The sequence below is a fragment of the Tympanuchus pallidicinctus genome, unplaced genomic scaffold (genome assembly GCF_026119805.1).
Source record: "Tympanuchus pallidicinctus isolate F22 unplaced genomic scaffold, pur_lepc_1.0 scaffold3, whole genome shotgun sequence".
Classification (NCBI taxonomy): domain Eukaryota; kingdom Metazoa; phylum Chordata; class Aves; order Galliformes; family Phasianidae; genus Tympanuchus; species Tympanuchus pallidicinctus.
The window spans coordinates 16219439-16230838 of record NW_026294747.1 but is presented as its reverse complement, the minus strand read 5'-3'; the positions used below and the strand labels follow the sequence as shown (position 1 = coordinate 16230838).

At 60.3% G+C, this 11400-nt stretch overlaps 4 protein-coding genes and 1 long non-coding RNA gene across 6 annotated transcripts; 2 read left to right on the top strand and 3 right to left on the bottom strand.

The window, feature by feature from the left end:
• Positions 1 to 348: 348 nt before the first annotated feature.
• On the bottom strand, positions 349 to 1807 carry MED19 (mediator complex subunit 19). The gene is made up of 5 exons (XM_052693034.1): positions 1597 to 1807; positions 1178 to 1434; positions 1013 to 1109; positions 845 to 939; positions 349 to 699 (listed from the first exon to the last, which is right to left on the bottom strand). Exons 1-5 carry the CDS (start codon positions 1790 to 1792, stop codon positions 631 to 633), a joined length of 714 nt encoding a protein of 237 aa, XP_052548994.1. The 5' UTR covers positions 1793 to 1807; the 3' UTR covers positions 349 to 630.
• Positions 1808 to 2006: 199 nt separating this feature from the next.
• Positions 2007 to 4312, top strand: TMX2 (thioredoxin related transmembrane protein 2). 2 transcript variants are annotated; one of them, XM_052693031.1, is made up of 8 exons: positions 2013 to 2238; positions 2565 to 2625; positions 2768 to 2881; positions 3155 to 3231; positions 3320 to 3426; positions 3513 to 3578; positions 3663 to 3792; positions 3929 to 4312. In XM_052693031.1, the coding sequence occupies exons 1-8, from the start codon at positions 2050 to 2052 to the stop codon at positions 4073 to 4075; spliced, it is 891 nt and encodes a 296-aa protein (XP_052548991.1). In that variant the 5' UTR covers positions 2013 to 2049; the 3' UTR covers positions 4076 to 4312. The 2 variants fall into 2 exon arrangements, with proteins under 2 accessions (XP_052548992.1, XP_052548991.1); XM_052693032.1 differs by lacking the exon at positions 3929 to 4312 and having other exon boundaries at positions 2007 to 2238; positions 3513 to 3567; positions 3663 to 3755.
• An 81-nt stretch (positions 4313 to 4393) lies between these two features.
• On the top strand, positions 4394 to 5263 carry SELENOH (selenoprotein H). Its single transcript, XM_052693045.1, has 3 exons — positions 4394 to 4647; positions 4726 to 4871; positions 4948 to 5263. Exons 1-3 carry the CDS (start codon positions 4505 to 4507, stop codon positions 5046 to 5048), a joined length of 390 nt encoding a protein of 129 aa, XP_052549005.1. The 5' UTR covers positions 4394 to 4504; the 3' UTR covers positions 5049 to 5263.
• A 69-nt stretch (positions 5264 to 5332) lies between these two features.
• BTBD18 (BTB domain containing 18) lies at positions 5333 to 6508 on the bottom strand. Its single transcript, XM_052693033.1, has 2 exons — positions 6109 to 6508; positions 5333 to 6007 (listed from the first exon to the last, which is right to left on the bottom strand). Exons 1-2 carry the CDS (start codon positions 6242 to 6244, stop codon positions 5346 to 5348), a joined length of 798 nt encoding a protein of 265 aa, XP_052548993.1. The 5' UTR covers positions 6245 to 6508; the 3' UTR covers positions 5333 to 5345.
• A 52-nt stretch (positions 6509 to 6560) lies between these two features.
• Positions 6561 to 11368, bottom strand: LOC128085509 (uncharacterized). The gene is made up of 3 exons (XR_008208990.1): positions 8599 to 11368; positions 7261 to 8460; positions 6561 to 7230 (listed from the first exon to the last, which is right to left on the bottom strand). It is a non-coding gene; the product is annotated as an uncharacterized LOC128085509 (long non-coding RNA).
• Positions 11369 to 11400: the final 32 nt, after the last annotated feature.

The following is an 11400-nucleotide window of genomic DNA, read 5'->3' as shown; positions in this document are numbered from 1 at the left end:
CAGCCTCACAGGGCTGCCACAGCGCCTTTGGCCTCGCAGCTGGGATGAGCTTCCTCAGGACACTTTGGGGCACAGCGTTCCTACTGTAGTGTAGGTAAGTGGAGCTGTCAGGGCATTAAGCAGGAATATGTCCCAGGACTCAGTGAGGCTCTGGCTCTTCTGTGGGAGCCCCACAGGGTCAGCCCCGGGGAACACAGTGCTGTACCAAGGTCACTTGTGTCCTCCTGCCCCCTTCTCTTCACAGCCCAGAAAGCTGCAAGGGCTGGAGTATGATGGGGCTGAGCCAAGGCCTCTGCTCCTTGCCCTGCCCCGTTGGCCAACAGTCAGAGCCGCCACTGGCACCAGCTCTTCCTCAGAGCAGACTTTAATTAAAAGGTGAATAAAAAAGAGAGATCCCAATGCACCACGTTGTTTAGGTATAAGAGGCCAATGGTAGGAACCCCCATTCCAGCATTGTCCGTGTCACCAGGTCCCCATCGGCCGCACAGTGCAGGCGGGGGGGTTGTAGGGCCACGCTCTCTGCAAGTGGGGGCCACGACTGCCCACACTTCCCCGCTGTGCTCTGTGAGAGGGATGAGTCCACAGCAGGCAGCTGGGGCTGGGAGCTCCATTGAGCAGCACAGTGCAGCCTCACCGCAGGCTGCTGCTGCTGCTGGCCTGCGAGCTGCCCACCCCTGGGTGCTCGGGGCTGTGTCGGTTCTGCAGAAGAAGGACAGGCATGAGGCCTTGTGAAACTGCGGTGGTGCCAAGCACTGCTGGAGCCAAATGCATGGAGCTGCCCAACTACAGCCTGGCACAGGGCTGGGGCAGGCAGAGTGGAGCAGCACGCCAGCTCCCAACCTACCTTTTTTTTCTTTTTTTCCTTCTTCTTCCTTTTCCGCTCTGGATCCTCCTCTTTCTTCTTCTTCTTTTTCTTGTGGTCTGAGTCCGAGGGGGTTTCTACAGGAAGCAGAGGTGGGATGAGTGTGGTGCAGAGTTAGCAGAGCATAAGGCCTGCAGGGCAAAGTCCTACCTGGGGGGACGGGGTCCTGCGTGCGGCTCTGCTTGTGCTTGTGCTTGTTCTTCTTCTTGGGTGGCTGGATGTGCATCAGGCGGCACTGCTCCGGCAGCTGCAGGGGCTGAGGTCAGAGGGTCCTCACCTTACCCCCAACCCCCCCGGCCCTCCCCAGGCGCTCACCGGGCCAGCGTGCAGGCGGAAGCCGGTCAGCATGGTGCCGGTAAGGGGCGTGAAGGAGCTGCCGCAGATGGGCGGCTTCTCGATGAGGGAGCGTAGGCTGCTGTTGTCGTGGGAGCCGGGCAGGTCGATCATGCCGGGCAAGTCGGGGAGGAAGTTACTGAGCTTCTCCTTCACCTTCTTGCCGCAGAACTTGTTGTAGGCGTGCTCCAGGTTGTAGTGCGTGATCAGGTTGGTGCTGCCCGTCAGCTCCGTGCTGCCTGCGGGCGGACGGGCCCCTCAGCGCCCTGCGCCCCGGCCTCACGCGCCCATTGGCCCCGCGAGCTGTCATTCCGCGCCTCCCGCCCGCACCCTCTCTTCTCATTGGCCCCGCGCGCCACTCGTCACGCCGCGGCCCGCCCCTCCCGCGGCCCGGCCCGCACCTGGCAGCTCCCGCAGCAGATAGAAGGGGCCGGAGGCGGCCTTGCGGGCCGCGTCCTCGCCCGGCGGCGGAACGGCGGCGGCGGGAGGCGGCGCGGCCCCTGCTCCCGCCGCTTTAGCGGGCCCGAAGCCCAGGGCTGCGGCTGCGGTGGCGGGCGGCGGCTCGGCCCCGCCGAACAGCGCCGAGAAGTTCTCCATCTTCCCGGCCTGCCCCGCGTGGGGCCGCCCCGCCCCCGCCGCGCGCCGATTGGCCGGGCACCGCCCCCGTTGCTAAGGGAGACGCGGGTTCAGCCTTTCGATTGGCCGCTTCTCTCTTTCCCCGTCATTGGTCCGCGGCGCTGAGAGTTCTCGCCGCTGCCGCTCACGATTGGCTTGCGGGGAGGGTGTCCCGCCCCGCGCAGACGTGCGGGCAGCCCGCCCAATGAGAAGGCGGCGGACGGTCGCCGGAGGACAAGATGGCGGTGCTGGCCCCGCTGCTGGCGCTGCTCTACTCGGTGCCGGGGTTGTGCCGCTGGCTGGCGCGGCCCTATTATCCTCTGTCTGCGTTGCTCGCTACTGCCTTCCTGCTCGTCCGTAAGGTCCCGCCGCTGTGCCGCGGGCTGCCCTCGCAGCGGGAGGATGGCAACCCCTGCGACTTCGACTGGGTGAGCAGTCCTGCCGACGGCGCTGGTCTGCCGGCCGCCTGGCACCGCCCTGCCCGGCCGTCCTGTGCCCGGGGCTCCTCGGGCGTCGCCGGCGCAGGGTGGCGCAGCGGCGGCCCTTCTGTGTGCAGCTCCGGCTTGGTTATGGAGGGGAGGCGGAGGCTGGAGGCCGGCGCGGCCCGGTGTGGCTGCTCGTCCTTGTGCAGAAAGCGCTCCGAACAGGGGAGGGCAGTCCGGCCTTGGCTGTGCTGCGGGGCTGATCGGCTGTCCCCGGGGTGCTGGCCGTGGTTCTCAGGGTACTCTGCTCACAGCATTTCTCTCCTGTGCAGCGGGAGGTGGAGATCCTCATGTTCCTCAGCGCCATCGTGATGATGAAGAACAGGCGCTCCAGTGAGTGGGGTCTGCGCTGAGGGGGTGTGGAGGGAACCTGCAAGCTTTGTACTGTGGAGGAACAGAGGAAACAGGTGGGGGCAGGGGATGAGAGAGAAAAAGGAGACACAGCCCCATCTCTGACTTCTTTCCTCCTTCCCAGTCACTGTGGAGCAGCACATTGGGAACATCTTCATGTTCAGCAAAGTAGCCAATGCTATCCTCTTCTTCCGTCTTGACATCCGCATGGGCCTGCTCTACCTCACGCTCTGCATTGGTGAGACCTGTGGGGATGTGGGGGGATCCACAATACAGCAGTGCTCCTGGCAGGCCTTGTCTTGGCCCATCCTGTGCATCAGCTGCCTGAGATGGGGCTGGAACCATCTTGCCTTGTGCTGTTGGTGCTCTTTGTAGTCATAAAGACTGTACTGGGGAAGGAGGAGCCTCCCCCAGAGTAAGCCTGGGTCTTTCGAATGTTTCAGAAGTGGGGAAAAGGGGGGCAGAGCCTTTCTCTAAGTGGGTACTGGACTCAGGGCTGCTGTTGTTGCAGTGTTTCTGATGACCTGCAAGCCGCCCCTTTACATGGGACCTGAGTATATCAAGTACTTCAGTGATAAGACCATAGACGTGAGTATCATCTGCCCAGTGTGGGTTGGCATGGGGTGCTGGGTTCCCTGCCTACCGTCTCTTGTTGATCCACACGGCCCTGTGGCAGGAGGAGCTGGAACGGGACAAGCGGGTGACATGGATCGTTGAGTTCTTTGCCAACTGGTCCAGTGAGTGCCAGTCCTTTGCCCCCATCTTTGCTGACCTCTCTCTCAAGTGAGTGATGCCTGTTCGAGGCCTTGGTGAGTCGTCCCCAGCCCAGTGGTCACTCACGGCACTCAGAGTTGTGTTCTACCTCCCAGGTACAACTGCTCGGGGCTCCATTTTGGGAAGGTGGATGTCGGCCGATACACAGATGTCAGCACCAGGTCTGTGGGGTCGAGATGGTAGGGTAGCACCAGGCCTTCCAAATGCATTGGTGTCATTGTCTGCCTCTTGCCTTACTCCTGCAGGTACAAGGTGAGCACATCACCCCTCACCAAGCAGCTGCCCACCCTCATCCTCTTCCAGGGTGGGACAGAGATCATGCGTCGCCCACAGATTGACAAGAAGGGCCGGGCCGTTTCCTGGACCTTCTCTGAGGTATGTAAGGGGCAGAAGGATGTTCCAGCCCACATCCAGAGGATAAGGATGTGCTCAGCATCTCCTCACAGGCACCATGGAAAATGGGGGCTAGCAGGAGGTCATTGCTGTTGCTAATGCTGTGCTCTGGCTGCAGGAGAATGTGATCCGGGAGTTCAACCTCAATGAGCTCTATCAGAAAGCCAAGAAGCAGTCAAAGCCACGGGATGAAGGCTCCGAGGAGCTACCCGAGGGGCAAGCAGCAGCTGGCCTTGCCAATGGGGAGACTAAGAAAGAGAAGTAGGAAGTGCCCACATTCTCACCTGTCACCACTCCACCGCCCCTGCGGCTGGGGACCAGGCAGTGCCGGCGGGAGGCCCTGCACGTAGCACTGAGCTCGGGGGCCGCCGCTCCCTCTGCTCGTTCTGGCCGGGGCCCATGCTAGTCTTCGGCCCCGCCGGTTCCTGGGAAGGGTAGAGCCAGGAGCCGGGCCTGCGCTTCGCGCGTGTTCTTTGGCTGACAATAAACGTTCTGTGCGCGCCCCCGTGTCCGCTCCGTGCCTCTGCCCGCGGGTTGGCCACCAGGCGGGGGGCGGGGCAGCCTCCAGCATCCTGTGCGCTGATTGGCTCCCTCGGCGGAAGCGCCGGGGAACGGAGCCCGCGCGCAGCACCGTTGCGGCACCCCGCAGCGCGGCGGCGGAGAGCGGCACGTGGCGGCGGGAGCGGGAGGCGGAATGGCTCCGGGCGGCAGGAAACGCGCCAAGCGGCGCCCGGCCGAGCCGGAGGCGCAGGCGGATCCCCCCGAGAAGCGGCCCCGCGGCAAGGCCGAGAGCAGCCCCGGGGACGCCGGCGGCCCCCGCGTCGTCATCGAACACTGGTAGGTGAGCGCCGGTAGGTGAGTCCCCCTCCCCGGGGCTGCGGCTTCGCGCGCCCCCCTGATTGCCGCCTCCCGCAGCCGTAGCTGACGCGTGTACGGGCGCAACGCGGCGGCGTTGAGCGAGGCCCTGCGCGGGGCCGTGGCCACCCTGGCCGTAGAGATCAACCCGCGGCAGCCCCGCAGGAACAGCTTCGAGGTGTCCCTGGTGAAGGAAGACGGCAGCAGTGAGTAGGCGGGGCCGTGAGGAGGAGGTGGTGGTGCATCCCGGCGGCCCTGACCCGTGCCCGCGTCCACCCGCAGCCGTGCAGCTGTGGAGCGGCATCGGGAAGGGGCCGCCCCGCAAGCTGAAGTTTCCCGAGCCCGCGACCGTGGTGGAGGCTCTGCGGAGCAGCCTGGCCTAGAGGCGGCGGGCACAGAGCGCGAGCGGCACGGACAACGGCACGCCGGGAGCGGCTTCACGGAGCGAGCGCCTATGAAGAGGCGGCACCAAGGGGGGGCACCGCCCCCAGTATCGCCTCCGACCCCGCAGCTCCTCCGCTGAAACGCCGGAGTCCGGCGGCCCGCAGACGCTAACCAGCGCTATTTCCCCAATAAAGCTCTGCGACTCCGTCATGCAGCTCTAGTGCTTTATTTCAGCGACAACCGACGCAGGATGCTGCGATCTTTTGGTCTGGGGGAGGCAGGCGTTAGCAGCTCCCCTAGCCAATGACATCCACCTCCCCATCTGACTCGGATGAGGGGCTTGGGTAGACGCACGCGGTGCCGGGAGGCAAACACGGCTGCTCTGTCCCCACATCCACCTCCTCCTCCAGGTTGTCTTCTGGCAGCCGACCGGCAGCCTGTGGCAGCCACGGCTCTGTTACCGTTCGGGTCTCCACGGTGAGGGGCTCCAGAGAGAACTGCCCATCCTGCACCACCTCCCAGCCGCGTCGGCCTTCCATCCTCCTCAGTTTCAGCCGCCCCACGGGGCGGGCCGGACCCACGGTGTCTGGAGGGAGCGGCCGTTCTCGGGGGGCGTCCGCTAGGGGAACGCCGCCGGACCCGAGGCCGCGCAGACAGCTGCGGTCGAGCTGCCAGCGGCGCCCGGGCTGCACCAGGTCGTCCTCCCGAAGCTGCAGCGACTCGAGCACGGCCACGCGAAGCCGGCGGGCGGCCGCCAGCACGTCCCGCACCTCCTCCCGGGAGGCCTCCAGCTCGGCCGTGTACAGGAAGCGTACCACTTTGCGCAGAGTCGCGATCTTCAGCCCCCCGAGCTCCAGCACCACGCGGCGCCCCGCGTGGGGCGGCTGGCGGGCCAGGCGCTCCATGAAGAACGGGCTCCACACCGCCAGCACGCAGCAATGCGCGGCCACCACCTCCCCTGCAAGGAACGCGTGGCTGCGGCCGGCCCGGCCTTCCTCGGGGACGGCGAGGGAGTCCTCGGGGCGGCTCTCGCAGCCACAGAGGGAGCCGCTCGCTCACCTTCGGCCCGCAGGAGCACGTCGCAGAAGACGTCCGCTCGCTGCTGCTGCTGGTGCAGGCGCAGGAAGGCGGCGCGGAGCAAGCGGGAACTGCGGTACTGCAGCCTGGGAGCGGCCGGCGAACAGCCCGACGGCATCCCTGCGGCGGCGGTGACGGCGCCGCACCTCCCACGTGCTCTCGGCCGGCAGGGGGCGCCCGCCGCACCGACTGAGGCGAAGCCGCAGGGCCTTCTCCCAACCGGGCCCGGGGTGTCGGGACGACCGCTGCGCCGCTTACCTGCCCCTGTGGGTGCTGGAGGTCGCCGCCGGGGTCCGGCGTCGCGGAGAGAGGGAACGGGGCGCGAGGCTTCGCGTGCGGAGCCGCTGGGCCTGGCCTAGCGCGCCCGCATGCGACGGTAAGGGTGACAGCTCACTCATGCGATTCGGTCCTGCCGTACATGCGCGCCTCCCGCCTTGACGCTTCCCTCCTCCGTGTTCTGCCCAGCAACATCTCCGCTATTGGCCAATCCTGACCAATCGCAGCGCGGCGGGAAATTAGGCGGGAAGGTCGCGCAGGAGGTGCTGGTGGCCGCTGAGGGTGAGTGGGGGAAATGGCGGGGGCTGGGCTGTGGTGGGCTGTATTCCGAGCGAGCTGGGGCTGAAGGGACGGGTTTGGAGATTCCGAGGTGTGAAGACTGGACACAGGGAAAGTGCCCGTCCCAGACTGCGCCATCTTAAAGCTACCACTGCGATGTGGCACCTTGTACCGCTCCCACACTGGTGTTGGTTACCTGAGTTAGCCCGTCCTGCCTCCCCAGGAAGAGCGGGGTTTGGGTACACAAGCAACAGGTCAGCGAGCAGGATGTGTGCTGGCTGCAAAGAAGCTGCCACTGTCGTGGTGACACTTGAGTCCATCGGCTCCTGGCCTTGTTTTGGGTGTGTGTGTGAGAAACAGCACTGGCACGGCCTGCTGATGCCTCCGGGGGAGACAGGCGTACAGATAAACACTGGGCTGAAAGGGGAGGATTGAGGATGGGTGTTTTGGAAAGTGGCCTTCGTGCAAACGATGCTGTCTGCTTAGAGAATTGGAAATGCTTTTTGCTGTTTTATAAAGCATCCATTGTAAAAACATCTGCGTCAATCACTCCACACACACACACACATACACACACACACACACACACACGCTACCAAGAGCTGTAATGATCCTAGCCCATAGCCTGGAGATACTGCCTGTCCTCACAAACAACCAAAGTGGGTGGAAGTTTCAAGGGCTGCAGAAGAGCAAGAATCAAAATGATGCTGTAGATTTTAAACCTACAAAGCTTTCTGCAACTAGTTAAACGTGGTATCATCCCCTGTGGCTTTACAGATGGGTTTTCCTGTGTTTCGACATGTAAGGGTGCAGAACTGGAACAAACCATAAAAGAAAGTAATTATGGGTCTAAGCCACAGGCTCTGAGGTTGGTGGCAGTCTTTCCACTGACCTCGGGTGGCTTTGTGTCCAGCTGTACATACCAAGGGAAACAGTAAAACACGTAATTTCATATCAGAGTGCTATCATATGCTCATAAAAATAGAAAAAAGAGAACTGTACTCCTCTGCCCACTGCAATCTTTTGAAATTATAGTAATTGAAACTGTAACTTGAAAAGCTTGAATTCACTGGGGACAGATGGATACGGTTGTTGATTTAGAGGCCTATATGAGTTTTAGAATATGCTCTTAGCCTTCCATGCTGCTCTGCGATGCTTTGTACTGTGCCTGGACCATGCTAGAGCTGTGGCAGTGAGAAAGAGACTCCTCAGCAGGCAAGCCTAAGGTGTAAGCAGAGAGAGCCTGCAAGTGGGAGGACATCAGCTGTGGAAAGTGCTTTTCAGCTGGCTGAGCCGACCGGGGCACAGAAGTCAAAGGAAAGCCACGGAGCCAGGACAAAGCTAAATTAAAAAATTCCAAGACGCTGATATCAGAGCACTTCCTCTTGTGACCAGGCAGCTGATCAGCAGGTGAGGCAAAATCCCAGTTACAGGAGAAGGCTGTATCTTCACTGCATGCTTCTTGCTGACTCAGAGGCAGGACTTGATATCACCTGTCTCCTTTGCTGGAGGAACAAGCTGGTGGTGCTGCGGTGCTTGCTCATCTGGGCGGTGGCCAAGGCAAAGCTGGGCTCTTCCCTTTCTGTCACTCAGTGCGGAGCACTCTTCCCTCTCCTGAGGCCATCCCAGGAGCAGGAGTGATAAAAGGGCAAGTGATCTGGATCTGTCCCAGTCCTTGGACACACTCAAAGTGAAAAGTAAGAATGCATCCTGGCATTCTGCTGGCTGGCAGACAGCTTTGAAGGCTCTGCGGGAGCTCATGAGCTGACAAGGATCAGGCTGCAGGTGACGCAGGATGGACAAAGGGGCATTCACGGGCATTAGTTACAGTGTGCAAAACAGCTCTTGTGCGTCCTACTACTGGTGCAAGACAGGGAGGAGGAAAGCACAGCGTTAAAGGGCAAAGTCCACTCTTACCGTGTGATCTGTTCCAGCCCACAGAAAGTGCTTTTCATACAGAGCGTGGCACAAACAGCCCTCTGCCTCTTGGGCCCGCTGTGGGAGATGGGAAGCCAATGTTTTGAACAGGCAGCCCCCGTTCAGACCACAGCGATCTTACAGACTGCTGTGTGTCTTGTGACAGTGGCTGAGACAGGGAGCTCAGCAGCAGCTCTGGGAAAGAGTGGAAATCACATTTCCTGGAAACAAAGGAGAGTACGTGAGTGGTCTGGGTGGTGGAAAAGCTGATGCAGGCCTCTTTAGTTGCACTCGTTCCCTGTGTGTCAGAAGGATTCTCTGTCCTGATAGACCCACAGAACTAGCAACACAAAGCCCTGGACCTGGCCCAGGTGGCAGGCCATTTGCTTTGAGGTGTTTTGCAGGGGCAACACTGATCCCTGTCATGCAGAAGTCCTCTCCTCAGCCCCAGCAGCCCCTAGTGCTGCCTCCCCCGCCCCTCCTCCTACCATGGCCTCGTCTGCCCTTGAAAAGTTACTGATACTGGTGATAGATACTGGATCTGGTGATACCAGCAACACTTCCACTGTAGATAGAGTCTGCACACAAAAGAGGCATTTTATTAGTGCAATTCTTACTCGTACTCAAAGCCAAATAACCCGCACTGGAAAAAAGCACCAACACCCTTTTGTCCCATTGACAGGATCCTCTCTTTCTATAGCAGCATCCACATTCACTGCCAGAATTTGCTGGCTGCATCTTGCCAGCAAACTGCGAGAGCGTGGTTCTCTCCTTTAGGTGCTCAGAAATTGCTGGCTGGGGCTGTATCTGTGCAGAAGTGACCTTCACCACTGGCAGCAGTCACTCCATTTGTGCCCAAAACCAGACTAGGATGAGGTCCCAGCATGCACCTGCACCTTCCTTCCTTCTCAAACCTCATTCTCTGTGGATAGAGACCTGCAGAAACAGGGTCCTAAAAAGCACGGTGTTGTGCCCCAGCCTGGCCCTTGCTTTGCCTTCTCCTGTGCTTGTCCCAGTGGATAGCTGTGCGCAGACCTGGAAGGGCTCCGTGAATCAGTCTGGCAAGGTTCATCTCCCTGTAGGTCTCACTGTAGAAGCAAGGCGAGGTCAGCCTGTCTGACACAGTCTAAGTGCAAGTTGGTTATCCTGGTTTGCTCCACATTTTATAGGAAGAGAGACCCTGCGGCTGAGCTAGTCATATCCTTTCTCGAGACTCCCAATCAGCAGATTCTGAGCTGATTTCTTACAGAGAAGGGAAATTCCTATCTTGGGTCTTAATCAGAGCTGCAATTGTTTTGCACTAACGTCCCCTTTTACTTCTGTTACTAAATTGCAGCGTTGAGCTGTCTCATTTCTCTATTCTTAGGAGGTATCTTGCATGTTGCTTGCATCTACCATGGAAGGGAAAGCTGAAGAGGTGAAGGCTGGCACCCAAGACTAGGAAAAGCACCAAAGGTGAAGAGAAGAACATACTGCTTAGTGCAGACATCTGACAGATGGGATGTTTCAGCCCCCTGGTGCCACGCTTCCCTTCCTGCAGGGGGAGGACAACAACCTGTTGGGATTCCCACAGGAAAGGGGCTGCGGAAGTGCCTTGTTATCCTGATGTAGAACAATGCAGACCATCTCTGAACTGCCCACGCTGGGCCTGCAGACGGCAGCTCCCTCTTCCTCCTGCCCCGTGCTGCTGAGGAGCATTCCTCTGTCTGATAAACAAGTTGTCTTGCTCTGTTCCGGTGGTAGCTGCCTTGTTTGGGCGTTTTGTCTGGAGAAGGCATCAACAGCACTGTAGGATGAAAGGGGATGCATAAGATGTTATTACACCCAATTACTGTAAAAGGGCAAATTTAGCCATGTTAGTAACCCATCTTTCTTCCCAGGAAGCAGCAGGACGGACTCACCCGCCACAATACTTACATTTAAACAAGAGCACTGTGTGCTGCAGGGTGAGCCCGAGCCCAGGGATCAGGGTACAATCTTCCTTCAGAAGTGAGCACACATTACTGGGTGTCCTGGCTGCTGCCGGGCACTGCTGAATGAGGAGCTGGAGCTGACAGCGTGCTTTTAGACCCTGCCCAGCTCAGCCCCGCAGCCCTCAGGACACGAGGCGCTCACGGCTTCAAAGCGACACGACTCCAGCTCCAATTCAGAGCTGGCATAGGCGTGTTCGCAGCAGCGCATTTCATCTTTGAAGAAACTCACTAAAGACTTTAAAGGCTGTAAAATCTCTGGGCTGATCGGAATACGGGATTGGAATGCAGCAACATATCAGGCACGCCGGAAGTCTGCCCCAGGCTGTGGTACTGGTGACCACCTACCTGCCGTCCGTGCGATGGCAGCCACCCGGCCAGTGCCGAGCGTGCTGCCTGGCTCCCCTGCTCCTCCAGAGGGCAAAGGCTCGGTTCTTAAGTCACAGGGCTAAGGGGCCCCGCCCGGGCTGAGCAGAGGCGTCTGCGCTCGGAGCAGAGGAGCCTCCCGCTCGGTGCAGAGGCAGGAGCTGCTGTCCCGTGCCTGCTGCGCTCCTTGCAGCCAGCGAACCGAATGATCTGTTTACTGATCCAGCGACAGGGAGGGTCTGGGGGTCTGCCGCCCCGTAATCTCACTAAACGCGTCCCTCTCACTCGTTTAATCCCATTGCTCTTCATTATGCTTTTTCGCTCTGAGCAAACCCCGCCCCCGGCCGGGGGATTACCTTCCCCAAACATCTGCAGACGGCTATCGGCTCCCCCACCTCTCCTTGCCCAACCGCGCCGTGCATATTTACCCCTGAAATCACCTGTCCCCACCCAAACCATTCGGCAA